We start from the raw sequence: 19,630 nt of genomic DNA, 5'->3' as shown, positions 1-19,630 counted from the left end.
CAGAGTAGAATCAACATGCAGGGTATGTCTAGACTATATCCCTCTGAGGTTTACAGGATCAGTCGGAAAAGTCTTTCCTTGCCGACCAATCCCCATCTAGACTGCTGCTTTTTGCTGGCAAATTGCCACGTCGGCAAAAAGCAGTGGCCATTTTTATTTTAATGAAGCGCAGGATATTTAAATCCCTGCTTCATTAGCAATTTTGTTATGTCTAATTTACATCCCTCTGGCAACAGAGGGATGTAGTCTAGACATACCCGTAGAGAGCAGCCTGTGTTCCATAAAGGGGTGTAGTAAGAGGTGTACTGTCCCATGCACCTCAGAGAGCTCTGGGAAGCACTTAAATCTCAGTGCTCCTTTGGGGGTGATGTGGGCTGTGCCTAACAGGTACATCTTGCTTATAGATATTGTACAAAGCAGTTAATGGATTGGAGAATGCCTTTACTTTTGTATCCGGCTCAGTAGTTCTAAGCCTAACTATTCCCAAGACCCACATTAAGAAACAGCAGATTCCAGTGGCTTTAATACAAGTTCTCATTTTCTGTGTTAAAGATGATAATTTCTCCCTTGTTGCAAGTCAATTAGCTTAATAATACTTCAAGTTACTAAAATATGGGGAAGATGGACAAGGAAAATAATACTTAGATCTGGGCACAGCAAATTAGAGTTATTTTAAGGTGAATCAGACATGGGGCACAAACCACTGACAATTTCGCTTCTTGCATCAGTCATGCTGTTACCATTGACAGAAATACACGTCCAATATATTATTTTCAATGCAAGGATGTCTACCAATTCAGTGCTTTTGCTGGAATGCCTTTCCACAGTATATTCTCCTTCTTCCCTTAGATACAGAGACATACAATGTCTTCTGATGAAGTGCATATACATATATATGGTATACTTGTTTTGGGGGTTGAGGGTAGGATAACGGTGAGATGCAAAAGGATTTCCTAAGCCATGATTTCCTCAGTAAGAACTGATGGACATCACATGGGATGACAAAGCACCTGAGTGGTATACAGCCACAACAGTAGGAATATGAAATAGTCACTTTAGGGTCAATCTTGCCAAATGCAGAATGCCCATCTGGAAAACAATGAGAGTCCTAACTGATATCAATGAGAAATGAGAACATTCACTATTTTGTCCTTGTTGAATTGCATAGTTTGATATTAAGATCACTGGGCCTAATAAATGGTTCATATTTTAGAATATTTATCTCTGCTAGGTTCCCCTGCTGATTCCAGGATTTAGAAAGTAAACCAAATATATTCAAAAACTGAAATAAGCTCTTGTCTTGTAATACATCCCAGCATGCTGATGGGAATCTGATGCATTTGAACACAGCACACTAAGTAAGTTTCATATGCTGAGAAAATATGCACTTTATTTTTTAATTTATAATTTATTTCTACAGTAAACAGATGTGGAATAGTCTGCCCTCCATGAAGATCTCACTCTGAATCCCTAATTAGTTATATTACTTCCACATTTTTGTTAGCACTAGCTATTATAACTTTGAACATTCTTGCTATCCCTCTAAATCGCCAAACCCTTTTTGAATCTTGTTAAACATTATGTGAAAAATGATTTCCTTTTTGAATTGTCCACCTTTTAACTTAATTGAATATCTCCTTGTTTTGGGGTCATGAGACAGGAAAAAGAGACCTTTTGATCTACCTTTCTAAACCATTTTTTATTTTATATACTTTTATCAGGTTCCCTTATATTCATCTTCTTTCTTAGATAAACAATCCAATCCTTTTCAATCTCTTCAACTCAGGTTCTTTCCATTACCATAGTCATTCTTGTCACCATTTTAATTCTATTGCTTCTAATTCTGCAATATCTTTTTTTGAGAGTGACATGTACTGCAAACAGTTTTCCAGATGATCCATACTACCACATACATAAATGTAATTATAATTTTTTCAGTATTATTCTACAGACTGTTCCTTAGACATCCCAATATCATAAAAGCATAATGAATAAGCACATATGTTCCAGCTCTACTGAAAACATTGACAAAACTCTCATTGACTTCAATGGTACAAAACTAGACCCAGTCAACTTATCTGTTTGGATTAGAGTATATTTCAATGCACATCAATGTTCAAATGGACAAATGTGTATTAAACACTTTGAAACATTTCTGTTATCATTCCCTCTCATTACTGGGATACAAACGGAAGTTCATAATAGCTACTTCGGAATCAAATGAACACAAATAATCCATGATCTATTGTACAAATCACTGAACTCCTGGCCACTATGTAGCATAGATGGGAGCTAACTCTCAGTTACCTCATGAAAGCAAGCAGGGAAGCTGCCGGCATTGCAGACCAAGGCAAACGAGTGATGTGGAACACGTTTCTCTGCCACTCCGTAGCTGCTATCAGTCCCTTTTTACAAGCAAGTGCTACATTTCTAATTAGGGCTCCATGTTAATTTGGGGTCTTAACCAGGCAACAGTTGATACAGGCAGCACAGAAGCCCATATATTTCATTACAGAAAATACAAGCGCTCTATAATGTTTTTATAAGTTCTTATACTCTGTTCACTGCTACAATAGCTAAACATCTTCCAGTAGTTCATTAAGTAATCTGAATGCACATCCCTCATGTGTTATTTGTTCTCTTATCTTCTCCCCAGGTGGAGAAGTGGGCTATCTTGTTTAAGTTTAGGGATTTTTTTAAATACACATGTTGCTGCACATTTACAAAAAGGCAAAGTCAAATAAATATGCCTTGTAACTGAAACCAAAAGTGGAAAGATGTGTGATGATCCTTAGTTCTTGTAGGAGTTCATTCCACATTCACACCTGTCCCTGAGAAGTTCTCCTGCATTTTATCCTTATTGTGGAGAGCTCCATTGTGCCAGAGGAGAGAAGTTATCGACCACTGTTTACATCCTAGCTGTGGTGAAGGTATAATTGTGTGTCATCACCATATTGTTGGTACTTGAGCCTAGGTCATCTAACCAATTCACCTCGTGCAGTTGCTGGTAGATGTTGAAAAGGACTGGAGAGGGAACAGATCATCATGGGACTTTATAATCATTTGTCCTTTGGGCTCCCAATGGAGCACAGGCCAGATGCCCCTGGGGAGCAAGCTGCTTTCACATAAGAAATGCATGATGATTGGCATGTGGAATGTAAGAAACACTGAGAGAACAAGGGACTCTATAAATGAGGGGTTTAATAGTGGAAATGCAGTTTCCATTACTACTCATTAGGTGCATCCCTCCAGGAAGGATTCAAAATATTTGAGCTCATTTCCGTGGACTCCTGCCACCTCTTTCAGGCAAGACAGAAGTATTGCAGTCAACAGTGTCAAAGGCTACAGAGAAGTCCAGAAAGAAAAGATGAGCCATCTGCCTTCCTTCCAGGAGATACAAGGAGATAATCCACCAGTGCCACTAACGTGGTTTCAGTTCCATATCCTTGCCCGAATCCTGATTGTGCTAGGTGTAGATTGCTAGTATCAGTTAAATTTGCTTGTGGTTGGCCTTTGGGTAGCTCCTGTGCAAGCATGTTCAGCAATGAGAGGTTTGACACTGAGTGTTGGCTGGAACCAATATATCCTGGTTGGGTTTCTTCAGTGCTAGTTAGATGATTGTGTATGTGACTGAGGATGGGAAGCTTTTTTTTTTCTCTGAATAAGGCACAGTTTATTTTAATCAGGAGTGGCATTCTCCAAGAAGGTTTTCTGAATGTGCACGATCTTTCCAGTAAAGCAGGGTGACACTTGGTGATCTGTTCTGATGCATATTGTAGGCACTCAAGATTAATAAGGTACATTATCACCCTGGATAGCTCCTTGAGCAGGAATTGGAAGTTTCAGTGAAGGCTGATGGGAATGTTCTCTGGGCCCTCTTGGTCCAGCCTCAACATAGGCTTTGAGGAATTCATTATGTTTGATCTTGGAAATCTAAAGCAGGTGCTCTCTCAATTTAAACTCCTCCTCTTATATATACAGTCTTGTCACATGTGCTCCATGTCACTTGGCAATAAAAGTACCGACTTCGATGGACATAGGTTAGTAGCATGGGTGTGTGCCCACAATATCCACAGTGTTCTGTATGTGAGCAAGAGAAACAAATAGCAGGAGATAGAGAAATGTTCACATTGATTTATATCAAAGGTGTGTTTGTATGCTCAATTCTGCTTGGTCCTTGGATCCAATTACTCTCAAACTGGCCCACAGGTAGTAATAGTGTCTTCTTGTCATGTTTTATTAGTAAATCCTACAAAAACTATACTGCTGATGGCACTGTACTATATCTACCTGATGGTTATATATCATTCAAAACCTAAATGCTCACTTTTTTCATCCTTCACAAGATACCCTTATTGGTATCATTTCATTCTTTGAGACACTGACCAGAAACCTGTTTCTATTAATCCAGAATATTCATTTAATACAGCAGACAAAGATGGATGAATCAAGCTTTCACTGAAGGGTCTAACAATTTTATCAGTCGTAGATACTTGCCTGGAATATTTTTTATGCCATTACAGATACAGTATGCCTAGAAACTGCACTAGTTTATTTAGATTTTATGGGCGTATTTTGGGATTTAAAAACATTTTTGGTTAAATTAATCCAATTTGATAAATATTTGTATCACCTAACATTTCCTTCCCTAAAAGTTTTGTGGGACCATGTTTTGTCACTTTCATGATGTTACCTTAATTTTGTGAGGTGAAAATGATTGATGATGGATCCTTACATGTTTATTGTCTGTCTGTTTAAACAGATGTAGAGGACAAAAAGCATTTGAATTCAGTCCTTCCTTTTGATATATTCAGTAGGTTCACATTTCCTTATATTAGTGGTTCTTATACTGTGCTTTGTGGACTGATTACTTCCAGGTCATATGATGCTTGCCTTTCCTCTTGTTCCAGCTTTTCTCCACCGAATCAAGGTTCTTCTTTGTATGGAAGGGGCTGAAAACCTATTGAAGCAGCTGAAAAAAAGAGGAGGATCTAATCTATGTAGCTCCACTTGGAGCCACTGCTACATAAAAGAAGAAAGAGAAGAACTAGGAGTAATCCTCAGAAACAAGAGACCAATTACTAAAGAGAATTTACAGCTGGATAGATGACTAATGACATTGACACCACATTTGTTTTACATATAAGAATAAGAACCATATGATCTGAAGCCCCTTCCTAGTTCTGACCTATGGCTTTGGGGAAGTCTTATAACCTCTGTGTGCCTCAGTTTTCTGATTGGTTAAATGAGAAAAATAACATTCATATAGTACTAATAATACAGGACTGTTGTGAGGCTTGATTCACTATTTTTTGTGAAGCACTACACTAGATCTTCAGCTGTTCTAAATTGGCCCAAGTCTGTTGACATTAATGATCTGGCCCTTTGATATCTTCAACAGAAGACATGTAAAGTATCTTTAAAAAGTTGGCAGTGAGTTGTAAAACTAGTCAGTCCTTTTTCAGAGTTAAGTAGCACTTAAGAATTCAGAGCTTTTTAAACATAATAGGCATTGCTGTCAAAGTCATTCTACAGCCACTAGGAGATCACAATTCAACCAGCAGTCTCGGGATATAAACATATTCAGAGGTTTGCAGACCACAAGATTAGCTATTTTGGTACATTAGCTCTTATGTCCCACATAAAATATATTCAGCAGAGATCGTTTGCAAAGCAGGATTTCCTGTGTAGACTGATGCTTTTCTTACCTGCAGGGTGAGTGAACTGAGAATGCCCTGGGAAAATGGCACTAACAGAGGTTCTCACGTCAAAAGCTTATAGATTCACATATGGTACTGGTTTTTGTGGTTTATTCTGTGCTTGTGGTTATTTCCAGACTTTTACAGGAAGAAGGCCTCTTTGGTGAAAAGCTACCAGTGCATGTCCAGACAATAAAGAACATTTGGGGGCTGATTTTTTATGGGGATTGACTTGAATGTGAAGTACTTGTATGCAGTTTCTACGGAACCAAGTTAATAACTTAAGCCACAAAAAACTATATTCACATAATATTAATAGTCCAAAGCTAAACCAACAACATAAGTGAGATCATAGTGAGGGCTTCAATTTAAAATTAAATTAATCCCGTATCCAAAATTTCTGTGAACTGTATAAATGTTTCATTTTTAAATCAGAAAATACTATTTACTTGACAAGACAATGGTTTCCTTATAATGGTTCCTCTTAGTGCTCTTTCTATCTATGGCAAGTTATAAAAAGAGAGTTCCTGTCAAATTTCATTTTCCATAATAGGCTGACTATTTCTTTAAACATAAATCTAAACTACTTTACGGTAAGTATATGAAAATTTATGAAATTAAACATAACATGATAACTGAAATATTTGAAAACATGAACTTTACTTTTTGAAATGTCTATTATTTGCACAAATAAAATATTTTTGTTAAGACTTGCAATTTATGATATAAATACATTTAACAATGTTAAAAATGTGTATGAAATGTCTCCTTTTTAAAAATTGGTTACCCTTCAGCCCAAAGTCTAACAGCTCTAGCAACTATTTTAAAATAAGTATTTACAACTTATGGTCTATCTTTTCAAAGGCAGCCCCTAAATATATACCTTCAATTTGTCATGGTAAATTTTTGGCATGCTATTTGTGTGCATATGAAATTACAATAAAAAGAGTGCATTTAATTCTAATTATTTTATATTGTACTGTATGCTGAATAATATGTTACATTACTTAGACTTGTACAATCATGCAATTAAATACTATATTGTAACTCATACAAAGATATTATACTTTAAATTAAGACTAGCTGAAACAGTCATGCTGAAACACATATGCACTACACTAATAGCCAGGCAGGTTTCACTGTTTATGTTGCCTTTCCATCCAGTTTATTTTATACATCAGCTGTTGTGTTGCAATATAGAAAGGCTGTAAACTCTTTGGGGCAAGGATTAACTTTTTATTATGTGTGTGTATATGGTGCCTTTGACAAGGGGGCCCTGATCTCCAACTGTGGGCTCCACATGCTACAGTAATTCAAATAAAAAAGAAATAAAACACAGAAGAAGCCCAGTACAGGGAGGGAGGAATTCTTAATTTTGAATTTCTTGAATTTTTAACAATTAAACTCAGCTTTAAAATGTAATCCTCAATAGTAAGGCATTTTTATATACAGGAATTTCTTTAATGACAACTGGAACAAAGAGAAATAATATTAATTAACTAACAAAAACAGGAGAGAATGTAGCCAGAACATCAGAAAAAGAGTCTATTCACAACTGAATAACAGCTAGTACAGAAAAGAAACACATTTTGTGGTCTGTCACATCCAAACACACCACAGTATCAACCTTGCTCTGTTTAAGAGATCTGATAAATATACAGCACAGGCTGGCATGGTGTTGCTGTATTAATTTAAATCACAGGGAATGAGCTGGCAGGATTAGAACTAAAAGGTCTCCTACACAACATTTCAGAGCATTAGTGCTAGGCAAGATGTCAAGTAATGTATATAAAAGCCAGATTTTGCTTTTTAAATCAAATACCCCCCCATCTGTGCACATGCAGCTGCATGCTTACTTAGATGGGAGCAATGAAGGATTTTAAATAATAGATAGTGGAAGTAGAGTGGATACCAACTGCAGATTTTCTAGTAGGTGAGTGCTGACTGCATCAGCCCACTGACTGGCTGGAAGGGAAAGACGTAGAAAAACAGAAAAACTGGCCATGTCAAATAACTTTTTCCTAATTGGCTAATGTTAAGACTGCCAAACCGAAGAGTTTGAAAGACAAACAAAATAATCCATGAATTTTTCCCCAAACCAATATATATTTAAATTTGTGTTCTAGTACATGCATTCCTATGCCAAAAAGAACAAGATGGCACCACTGTAAAGAAATGTAATGCCTTGTAAAAATCAGGATGGTCACAGGAAAATATCTCACAGTATGGAAGATTAATGCTCCATTCCTCTTATGCCCAACAGAAAATGCTGCTTCAGACTTGGCCATGTCACTCTCCCAAGCCAAGATGTAACAATCGCTCCTCCGGCACCTCTTTTGTTTTTGGCTGGGTTTATGATTCATGTAACTAGCTCTATGTTAAGCTTTCCTATAGCACTGCTGTCAGGATCAGAAGAGGTCCTGTCAGCTAACTGGTATCCACGTATCTTTCTAATCCTGGAGTGTAGCATACCACCTGACTCCAGTTTTTGGGTGTTATATATTTTTCTTCCAGTCCCATTTGTTGAGTAAGCTCACTACACTTGAGGAGCTTTGTTCCATATCCTGACAAAGCAGCCCTATTAGAAAAAGAGCTGCAGTAACTTCCTGAAACATCCAGAGTTAGACTGACATGTCCCACCAAAAGTGCTGTTCCAATCTCACCCTATTAATATATGGGTATGTCTACACTTGCACCCTCTTTCAAGAAAGGGATGCAAATGCAGCTGAACGAAATTGCAAATGAAGTGCGGATTTGAATTTCCTGTGCTTCATTTGCATATTCGCATTATGGTGCTATTTCAAAATAGCAATATTTTGAAAAAAAAATGCTGTCTAGACACGGTTATTTTGAAAGAAAACTCTTCTTCCACAATAACTGGTAAACCTCGTTGTAGGAGGTATAAAGGTTATTCCTCTCTCGAAAGAGGGTGCAAGTGTAGACATACCCTATGTGAGCTGAAAAGGGGCAATTTGCTATTTGACCTAATGACACTGGCTCATCTGAAGATAAGAGTGACTTCTGCAGACACCCACACTAGAGAGACTGCAGCTTTGTGGACGATGTGTTTTTCCTTTCTTACATTCACTGAGTAACCTCTAAGCATTACAAAAACCACAAAAAACCCAAATCCCTGAACAATTAAAACTGAAGTGTAAAAGAACTGAACTCTTGAAAAAGAACTGCTTGCCAATGTTGAGTCAAATTCCCTAAATTTACTTAAAGACAGATTCTTTTCTCTGAACTCCCACTTATGTTTTGTGTACTGAATGAGAGCACAGTAATATTTATGCTGAGCTAGTGAAAGGATCTAAAAGGAAATAAATGCCCCACCCCTCTGAGCATCTATGAAAGTCTCAGCCTTAGTATTTAAGTGTCACTGTAAACACATCATACCAAATGTTATTGTACATTGCAAATGCAACCTAGCTTTTATCAATATTTTCCCTTTCAAGTCCATCTTGATTTTTGACCTTGAGGCCAAGACTTACCTACGAGTCTCATTTCAATTCTTGATAAATCTGACCTAATCCAAACCAACTGCATTTTAATAGGGATGTGAACAGGTAACGGGTGATGCTTACTGGCTACCAGTTAACCGATACCCAAAGGCATCCCCATATGGGTAAGGGGAGCTGGGAGCAGGAGCCACACCCCTGCGCAGAGTTGTCCCCACCAGCAGTGGGGGATCAGCAGTGGCATCCCAGTTAATCGGTTAATTGGTTAAACTGATCAGCAACCAAGATCTTACATCCCTAACCTTTAACATTCTGCAGTTTAATAGTTTGGCTGTTCAATTTTTTTTCTCCACCAGGGATAAATAAAAGAGCAAACACACTAAACAGATTAATTGTGTGGTCCATTTCACTAGAACTTTACTATGAAGTACAGTGAACTGTGCCTACAAACCCGTAAATAAGCAATTCTCCAAAAGCATAGAAAAGTCACTTATTTGTGCCTTTCCCAAATCCAGTAAATGCTTCTAACATTTATAACTTGGAAATCTCAAATTTTTATTCTTATGGACTTCACCCAAGGAATCTGTTGCAGCTTTAGCAATAAGAATTCACAATATTTTATACTTTTTTAAACTAAATCCTAATTATTGCTGAATCTAAAAAAAATCAAAGAAAAGCAAAACAAAATAAAACAAAACCAGAGACTTAGGTTTAGCCACCATATCCCTTGAGAGACTTAGTTGATCAGGAAATTGCATTTTAATAATTTTTGTCAATCTTTTCAAAAGCAGGTTGTAGTACTTACTGGATTGAGAACAACTGTGAAAAACAACTCCCCTCCCTGGATACTCTTGTCTAGTTCTTTTGGACCCCCAGGATACTCCTTATAGAAAATTGTGTGAGTGAATAGACCACAGGTTTGCCTAGGAAGGACCTGTGCAAAAACAGGATAATAAAGAAAAATATTTCAAAACAAAATGACTTTCATTCCTTTTGTAAACTAATACATTAAATACAAATGAACTTTTGTAATTGTACCGTTTACTTTCCATCATGTTATGTATATTCAGCATTGACCTTGAGCTCAAGTCATTCGTTAGATTGACAATTCATCCAAGATCTGAGTAAGCTAACATTCTGATATATTGGTCAGTTACGCATTTTTGAATAAACAAAGAAAAAAATTGACTGTTATAGTGAAACCATAAGTCATTTTTCCCATAAATTCATGAGTTTTTATTTGAAACTGAGTGACTGCTGTCCAAAAAGCCAGATGTAATTCAGAATCTCCAAAAAACTCTTTTGTGTGTACTGGATATCTAATCTAACTTATATTTTAAGGGTAGTCACCAAAACCTTTTAGTTCAAAAAGTAAGGTCATAATCTGAAAAATGGTTTTATAAAATCAGGTTGGTATGTTTTGTATTTACTGATTGTTATTCAAATCTGTTCAGTTTCTACTTAAAAGTAGGCTTTCTTTTTGCCAGTCCTACAAACTCAGTGCAGAAGTCGAAAGTGAAATTGGTTCTTTCTTGCTCATGCATCATTGACATCTTATTCATATGTAGTTATTTTTTGTTGATGATACATAAGTTGAAATAGAATCCAGCTCTCTCTCTCCTAGCTGTACTAGCTCTGCAAGACTCATGGACTAAAGAGCAGTATAAACTTATTTTTAATTACTATAATAAGCATGTATGATTCTAAACCAGTCTTTCTTAAACCTTTTAAGACTGAGGAACACCAAGGACCTTTTTGCCGAGCAAAAAAAAAAAAAGGTTGAGGGAAAGGGCAGCCATTTTTAATTCCGTTGTTCTCCGCAGTACACCTCTGACTGCCTCGTAACACACTGGTGTGCCATGGAACACAGTTTAAGAAACTGTTCTAAACACACATCAGGAACAGCTCCATTGAGCAAGATTATGCTATTTCATGCATTTACTTTTTACCACAGAATCATTGTTCCTTGTTTACCTAACTTGAAAAATGGATGGGGTCCAATCATACATGTATGTTTATACAGAAAACTTACATCTTAAGGCTGAACACAGCTAAGAACCAGATTTTTAATTACCTTTAAAAATATGGACTTAAATTTCAAATCACAGTGCTTATCAAATAATAGTTTGACAAATTCAGTGTCTGCTGAACAACAGGGCTCACTTTTTCAAGCCTCAAGTCTGACACCTGCTATGCAAATTCCTTATCTTGAAGAAATAAATCTTTTTCAGCATTTTATAGAATTTTATATTCTACAATGACCATATATCATAAAGCCTAAATAATTATGAAATATATGGAATTCATTTATGTATTATAATCCTACAAATGCTATTTAAATTCTTCTGGTTTCCCTGATGAAATACTAGTGCAAATGGTACAAATACATGGAGATATGTTAAGCAAGTGGAGAAATGCTTCTGGTAAATCTTATATCAGATCTTTATTTTGAGTATGTGTTTATCATCAGCAACCTGCAGATACAGTAAATTAAAGCACTCGCTCTGAAGAACAGAAAGCCAGAGACTTCTGAGACAGGTGATCTTATAATGATTGTTCTTGGCAAATTGATTTTTGGCCCTACTGGCTCATTTCTCAAAGCTTCGGTTAGATCTTATTCAATATGTGCCTTCAAAATGATACGTTTTAACCAAAATTTATGAACAGAGTTATTTGGAGAGTTCTCAGAATCAATCAGCCCTATTCAAATGCTTTATGCCCCCAAGAATATCTAGAAACATATTATTTTACTACGGCTAATCTTTTCCTGAGACTAAGTTTTAGCCTGAACATGTATGGTGATTTTATTTTTTTAAAACTTTTAGTAACTACAGATCATTTTAACTGGTTTCTCAAAAACCTAAATTCACACATTACATTTTGGAGTATTTGTCAGAATACTGCTATTCGTGGTAACTCTTCAGGATAATACCAAAATTGCTATATAAGCTAACCAAAAGTATTAACTGGAGCTAAAGCACTGGGCATACTCCTATAAAAGCACTCAAGATAGCCTCAAGCATGATGTAGTGCAAACATTAGTGATCTCTCTCACTTACACGCACATGGAAAAACACAAAAATTACCCAGAAGTTTAGAACATTTCACTGACAATAATGTTCGGGGCTTTGCAAACACTGAACAGCGAGGAAATACCCATGCCTTAGTAATCATTGCCTAAACCCTGGTCTACACTTGGAATTTATTTCAAAATAACCCCCCTTATTTAAAAATAACAGGAAGAGCACCCACACTACTAAGCCTGTTATTTTGAAATAATGGGCTGGTTATTTCGAAATCTGTACTCTGCTTTCCTCGGGGAATAATGATTATTTTGAAATAGCATTAATGTGGATGCTCCGGTGCTGCTATTTTGAAAGAATTGGCCTCCAGAGGCCTCTGACAACTGATTCCCCTCCTAGCTCTCCCAGGGCCACTGGGACCCCACAACCTAGGGCAGTGTGCCTTCTCAGGCAGCCAAAGCCTCCCGAGCTACCGAAGGCAGGTGCCAGTCCCAGCCCCAGCTCCATTGTTGAGGTGCTCTCCTCCCCCATTCCAGGTTCTTTCCTAGGCCTTCCCCTGTTGTAAATAAACACCTTCCTCCAAATAAACAGTCACCTTTTTCCACAAAAAAAGCTTTTTTATTTGCTCTGCAGGGGAGGGGAAAGGTCAGAAGGGAGGACAAGGGAAGGGAGAGGAGGGGGAGGAAAGGCACACAGATGGAATGCAGGGGCCCCTTGTGGAGAGGCACAGGGGAGAGTCTTACAGCCGGCCTTGCACGAAACTGTCCCTCAAGGCCTCCCTGATGAGCACAGCCCCTTGATGTGCTCGCTGAATGGTGCCGGTGTCTGGATGCTCTTATGCCCTGGCCAGCCTTTCAGCTTCTGCCCCCCACCCTGGCAAGAAAGTTTCCCCCTTGCTCCAGGTTGAGGAGCACACAGGAGGCCACCACCACAATGGGGATGTTGCACTTGCTGAGGTCCAGATGGTTGAGGAGACTCCAGAACCTCCCCTTTAAACAGCCGAACAGACACTCCACAACTAAGAGGCACCTGCTCAGCCTAGTGTTGAAGTGCTCCTTGGTGAGGTCTAGGCTTCCCATATAGGACTTCATGAGCTAGGGGAGCAAAGAGTAGGCTGTCACCCAGGATGCAGATGGGTATGCCCACCTCCCTGACTTTGATGGTGTGGTTGGGGAAAAAAGTGCCACTGGGCATCTTTCAGAACCGGCATGAGTTCTGGAAGATGTGGGCATCATGTGCCTTCTCTGACCAGCCAACGTTGATATCAGTGAAGCATCCCTGGTGATCCATGAGGGCCTGCAGCGCCATGGAGAAATACCCTGTTGATATAATCCGAGGTACAGTGGTTGGGGACCAGGATGGGAATGTGAGTGCCGTCTATGCCTCCCCCTGCAATTGGGGAAGCCTATGGCAACAAAGCCATTAACAAGGCTGTCCATATTCCCCAGAGTGACAACCCTACCTAGCAGCATGTGGTTGATGGCCTTGGCTACTTGCAGGAGCACAGCCCCAATTGTGGATTTCCTCATGCCGAACTGGTTCCTGATGGAGCAGTAGCTGTCCAGCATGGTGAGCTTCCACAGGGCAATGACGGTGCACTTCTGCACCGGGATGGTGGGTCTCAGTTGGGTGTCCTGTCACCTGAGAGCAGGGGTGAGCCACTCACAGAGCTCTAGGAAGGTGGCCTTCCACATGCAGAAATTCTGGAACCACTGCTGGTGGTCCCATCGCTGCAGGATGATCTGGTCCCACCAGTCTGAACTGGTCTCCTCTCAACAGAAACAGCGTTCCTTGGTGTCCAGGGGAATGAGGGGCATTTGCAGCAACAGAAGCACCAGGACCTGGGCGATGACCAGCCCAGAACAGAGACCCTCATCCTGCTGGAGCAACATGTGGATAGTCTGGACAAACTGCTCCATGAGGCACAGGACGAGACCTGTGAGCCTGGCACTGCTTTGCAGCAGCTATGGTTCCATGTTGTGAGTGCTGTGACATATGCAAGGGCAACCAGAACATATTGCATCCATTTTGCGTCCCGCGAGAGGGAGGCAGTGGAGGAGTGGTGTGTGAGACAAGGCTGTAGAGAGGAGACCCTGAAAGCACGCGTCATGCATGACCAAGCAACCACAGGAAGTGTCTGCACTCCTGGTGCCCTCCTTGGAATGCTTACGGTGCTCTAAGGCCGAGGCAGGCTTTAATGAGTGTGGACACGCTAGTTTGAAACAATTCTGACTAATTTCGATGCTCCCCTGTAGTGAGGCTACGCTATTTTGATTTTGTTCTCTTAGGAGTTATTTTGATTGTATTTATTTCAAAATTATTCCCTAGTGTAGACATGACCTAAATGCCATATATGGAGTATCAGTAATTACAAGCTACTCTCAGGAAGCAGTGCAGTCAGTGTCAATATGAATTACAGGGAGCACAGTGGGAGAATTCAGGGGTGCTGGAAAAATCTGTGTAATGTGGGTGCTGTGAGCCATTGAACCAAACTGTAATCCTTGGATATAATGGAAACTGCTTCAAGCCAGGGAATAGTGTGGCACCCCCAGCACTCCTAGTTCCTACGGGAGAATTAGGTGATTTGGACTAGAGTTGACTCCATGGAACGATTCCACACCCTGAGGGGATGCTTTCTTCCCTCAAGCTCTCTGGGCATCTGCCTAGCATCAAAGCCTTGCTACCACTTGGGCCAAGATATTAGCTCCTGGTTTAAGCCATAGTAAGAAGCACAATGGGAGAATGTGTGGGAAGAGACTGTAAGATGAGGGACATTTCATACAACTGAAGTAGCACTTTATTGTTTAAAGATGAAATGCCAGATTCTCAACGGGTATATGTTGGCATAGCTCCTTTATAGCCAATGAAGCTATGACAATTTACAACTAGCTGATACTCTCACCAATAGCACTCAACAAAGTATTACTGGTGAGATTTTCAAGATGGCTGTAAATTACTTTGTTATACTGACATTTTCCTTCAGATTTTTAAAGCAGTATCAAAAGCTGTAACAGAGAGGCCCCAAGGTCAGAAGTTATGCTACTTTCATCAGCAGTATGGTGAATGTCAGCAAGAGGCTTAGACATGCTGATTTTAATTAGCAGGTTAAGGTCAACTATAATTTATGACTTATGTGCTTCTCACAATTTGAACTTTTAGGATGAGATGCTTTTACACTTTTTGTTTTATTTTTTAAATTAGTCATGAAAAACTGAAGCAGTAAGATTGAATATAAAAATCACAAAAGCAGCTCACCATGATATTTTTGTGGATGAAGCCCCGTCTGTATCGTGCAGGTTTTAGATGTGGATACTCTTCTGTGCTGGTGATTTTGATATTCCAAACCTTTTTCCAGGCCTCATAAAGTTGAACATGTACAGGGTAAACCCCGGAGTGGTGGGGAGCTACTGCATAGCCCATGTCAGTTGGAATGCCATGTTCCTGAAAAAATATCAGGAAAAGTGAGTGGTCTAGAATATTAAATAATTTAATGCTTGTGTAGCTTGCAAGTGCCATTTTTGGGAGATTAAAATGCAGCTAGGGATGATCTGAAAATGCATGCTGGTATAAAAGGGATGCAGTGAGATATGCAAAGGTTTAAATACACAAATATGGAATGAAGTTTTAGGAATGAGGAGAAAAGAATGACAGAAACGTAAGAAAAATATTTTGTATTCTTATACCAATACTTCAGAAAGGGGGACATGCCTTTGCAAGTTTTTGAGAAAAAAATTCTCTGAGACTGAGAATTCAAGAAGCATGCCAATGAATACAAGAGATGGCTTCTGCCATTAAACGTACCTCAATACAAAATATGTGACACTCCCCACCCACTGTGGGCCTTTAAACAGCTCATACTCAGGCAAAACTCTTCCTGATTTCAGTAATTTTTACGTGTGTAGCACTGAGGACCAGAGCCTGTCACAACTTTGCTGGTAAAATTTACCCACCATGTAGAGGACCATTACATGACCTATATATACTCCTTAAGTCCCAAGTGCACGGGGTAAATTTCCCCTAAGGAAAAAAATGTTAGATCAGATGTTTCCCTAGTACTATATACTTGCTGTACCAGCTGGTGTCATGAATACATCAATGTTACACATTTAACAATACACCAAGGGAGGCTGACAGCCTCTGCAAGCCCCCGGGCAAGGTGAGGGGCCAGCTACACAAAGGATGAGGCCTCAGGCAGAAGGGGCAGACAGCCCTCTGCACTGCCTGGAGCGTGCTGCACTCCCCCGCCCTCCACAGCTTTCAGAGCTGCACAGAGGCTACGTCTACACTGTAGCCTGCTTGCGGAATAGTTTATGCAAATGAAGCTCAGCATGGAATATCGCCACACTTCATTGGCATAATTAATGAGCAGCCATTCTTGCAAAAGAGGCTTTTGTGCATAAAAGAGCAGTGTAGATGGTTCCTTTTTGTGCAAAAAAACCCCTCTAGCACAAGAGCCATTCTTCCTCATTTTTTGAGCTTCATTTGCATAAGCTTTTCCGCAAGAAGGCTACAGTGTAGACGTAGCCAGAGTGTGCAGCACAGCACTCTGGCAGAAATTTAAAGGGCCCATCACCACTGCCCTAGAATCGCCAGGTCTTAAGGCAACTACTGTATTAATAAGTGTTTCCTCCAGGTCCTTCCAGGACTCTGGAAGAACAAGTCTTGCTGGCAGACTGGCTTGAGCGAGCTTTCCTTAAGCAGGGGTGCAACAAGGCACTGAAACCTCTAACAAGGTACAGAGAAGGCCTAAAAAAGAGCACTATGACAGGATCTTTTTATTTATTCTTAAAAAGCAGGGTTTGCTTTTAGCTATAAATCCCTGATAGCCAAGGAGTGCGTGTGTTGAATTGTGAATTTTTTTTCACAACAAAATTATATTTGGACTCAGAGGGTTTAATTGTAAATGAAAACAGTTAAGGAATATTCTGAAACTAAGTAAGAATTTATGTTTGGATAGGATACCTTCATTGCAAAGTAGTCACAAGTTCTCTTTTCACTACCTGGTTTGGGGAAGGGGCACAGAGTTTCCATTGAAGACTGCCCCAACAGTAGTACACCACAAGCAGGAGCGGATATAGGGCAGGGCGAACGGAGCGGCCGCCCTGGGACCCGCACTTCAAAAAGCCCCGCGCATGCGCCGTGGCAAAGGGGGGGCCCCGCAGAATTACGCTGCCCAGGGCCCCGCAAAACTGTCATCTGCCCCTGACCACAAGCTTAAAAAGCAACTTGGCTGTCTTTGGGTACGTTTAGACAGCAGTGCTATTTTGGGTTACTCTGAAATAAAATTTTCTGTGTCTTAACAGCACGCCCATAAATTCAAAATGCAATTGAAGTAATGGGCTTGTTATTCTGATGTCCTGATAAACCTCATTTGAGAGTCTGTTTTCCAGTGTTCTATTCCCAGCTCTGAAGCCGCAGAGTCTTGCCTGTGTCCCCATTCCCCAGCTCCTCCTCCTTAGCAGACATAACTATACCTGCAATGCACACCCCCAATCACACCTCTTACAGCTTATGGTCATGATCTGTTTTGGAGGGCTGTGAGTCTGGGGTCTTCATCCCACCCCTGTTGTGTTCCACGGGAAGGACAATGAGTGAGGTTTTGCTCTTTGCTTTCTTTGTGTGTTCTGTCTCCCCTTATGCCGCCCCCCCCTTTGCCCCTCCTAACTAGTTGCTTGACCTTGGCTTGAGAGAAAAGCCAGGCAGCCTTCCAGTTGACAGTCATATATTATACTCCCACTATATCCTGTAATGCTTTAAGTATTCTTATCTATTCTCATTATACTAACAACCCCATCTAGCCAGGCAAAAGCATCACATATAGTGTTTTTGTCCTCTGTTCACACCTCCCCCAAGGGTATAAAAAAGTTATTCTTTTTAGTAATAAAGCCCGTGTAAGTAATTGCTAGCTGGGGGAGCAACAAGCCTCTGCATATCTCTTTTTACACTGAGAAAGAGGGTAAATTTCATGAGCTTTCACTGTATACATCTCTCTACAGCATAAAACAGATGATTCTAGGGTTTAAATCCCAGAGGATGTATACTTAAGTGCTGGAAAAGATCTCACACTGAGCTACTTTCAGTATGTGTTTGAAGTCTGTGGGGTGTGGCCCTGTCCCTGTGTTGAAGCAGGCTCGTGAACCAAGCTCAGCAAGATACGGTTACAGCATGCCCAGGTTGTCAGAGGAAGCAGGTTCAGTGAGACTCAGCACATCAGGTGACAGTCCCACCACATTCTTCTTGCTTGCATGGAAAGAAATAACATTTTTTTTCTTTTGTGGTGAATTAAATGCTTTTGGAAACTGACAAACATTTAGATCCTCAGAGGTACGAACACCTCAGGAATGGATATGTTTTGTAACTCCGAACAAAACGTTCTTTCAAAATTCAGCTTTGAAACTTTACTACGCCCAAGAAAAATGCTATTTTTTCCTTTTTTTTAGTAGTTTATATTTAACAACGTGCTTTGACTGTATTTGCCTTTTTTGTCTCCACTGCTGCCTGATTGTGTACCTCCTGTTCATAATCAGGCATGTGGTTGACTGGTTTGTAACTCGAGTATTTGTAACTCTGAGGTTCTACTGTACTGACATCTCTTCAGAAGGACACCCTCTCTTTATTTCCAAAGAAGATACAAAATAGGGAGCAGCAAAGCACACTTATTTTCATGGCTTTGCCAAGGTGCTGGAATCCAGATGAACTCTTGAGGTGAAAGGGTAATTCATGTTCCATAATAATCAAACACTAGCCTCTCTCCTGAGACTGCCAACAAAGCTGTTGATTGGCATGGAGAGGAGTTGGACTTAGACCACTAACTCATTCATATTGCCCACAAACAGCCCTATTAGAGTAATCCCTTTTTGTCTGTGACTGTCTTGGGGTGGATTCTAATTTGTCTTAAGGGTATGCCTACACATCAAAGTTAATTCGAAATAACAGTCGTTATTTCAAATTAACTTTAATAGCGTCTACCCAAGAAAACCGCTATTTCAAAATAAATTCGAAATAGCGGGGCGCTTAATTCGAATTAATTAAACCTCATTCTACAAGGAATAATGTCAAATTCGAAATAGCTAATGCAAAATAAGCTCTGTGTAGACGCTTATTTCAAAATAGGGGGCCTCCAGCCCTTCCCAGGGAGCCCTGGTGGTCACTCCGGGCCAAACCAGGAAAAATCTTCTCCTCTCCGCCAGCCCCGGAGCCCTTAAAGGGATAGACTCTGGCTACAATGCATGTGCCAGCTACAGGTCTGCCAGCACAGAGCCAGCAGTCACTGACCCTGACACAGTGACCCCAATATGAGCCAGGCAGCCAGATCCAGCCAGCCCTCCACCACCCAGTCCCCCAGCTCCCAAGAGCCAGGCAGGGGCCGGAGGTTTGGGGGGAGGCCTCCAATGTCCATGATCTCTGCACTAGATGGAGGAACGCGGCCGTCTACAGCCGCATAGCTGCC

The 19,630-nt window shown here is 40.1% G+C and overlaps 1 protein-coding gene across 2 annotated transcripts in view; it reads right to left on the bottom strand.

The window, feature by feature from the left end:
• The window catches only part of LOC102459910 (bifunctional heparan sulfate N-deacetylase/N-sulfotransferase 3), a 126,500-nt gene that overhangs the window by 35,252 nt on the left and 71,618 nt on the right, over nt 1-19,630 (bottom strand). The window contains exons 5-6 of one of the 2 annotated variants that reach the window (XM_006112612.4): nt 15,436-15,621; nt 9,963-10,091 (exon numbers count right to left, since the gene is read on the bottom strand). In XM_006112612.4, coding sequence (XP_006112674.2) covers nt 9,963-10,091; nt 15,436-15,621 — 315 coding nt within the window. The remainder of the gene's footprint in view (nt 1-9,962; nt 10,092-15,435; nt 15,622-19,630) is intronic. The other variant, XM_006112613.4, reaches the window with a different exon arrangement.

The sequence above is a fragment of the Pelodiscus sinensis genome, chromosome 5 (genome assembly GCF_049634645.1).
Source record: "Pelodiscus sinensis isolate JC-2024 chromosome 5, ASM4963464v1, whole genome shotgun sequence".
Classification (NCBI taxonomy): domain Eukaryota; kingdom Metazoa; phylum Chordata; order Testudines; family Trionychidae; genus Pelodiscus; species Pelodiscus sinensis.
This window is presented reverse-complemented; position numbering and strand designations above follow the sequence as displayed.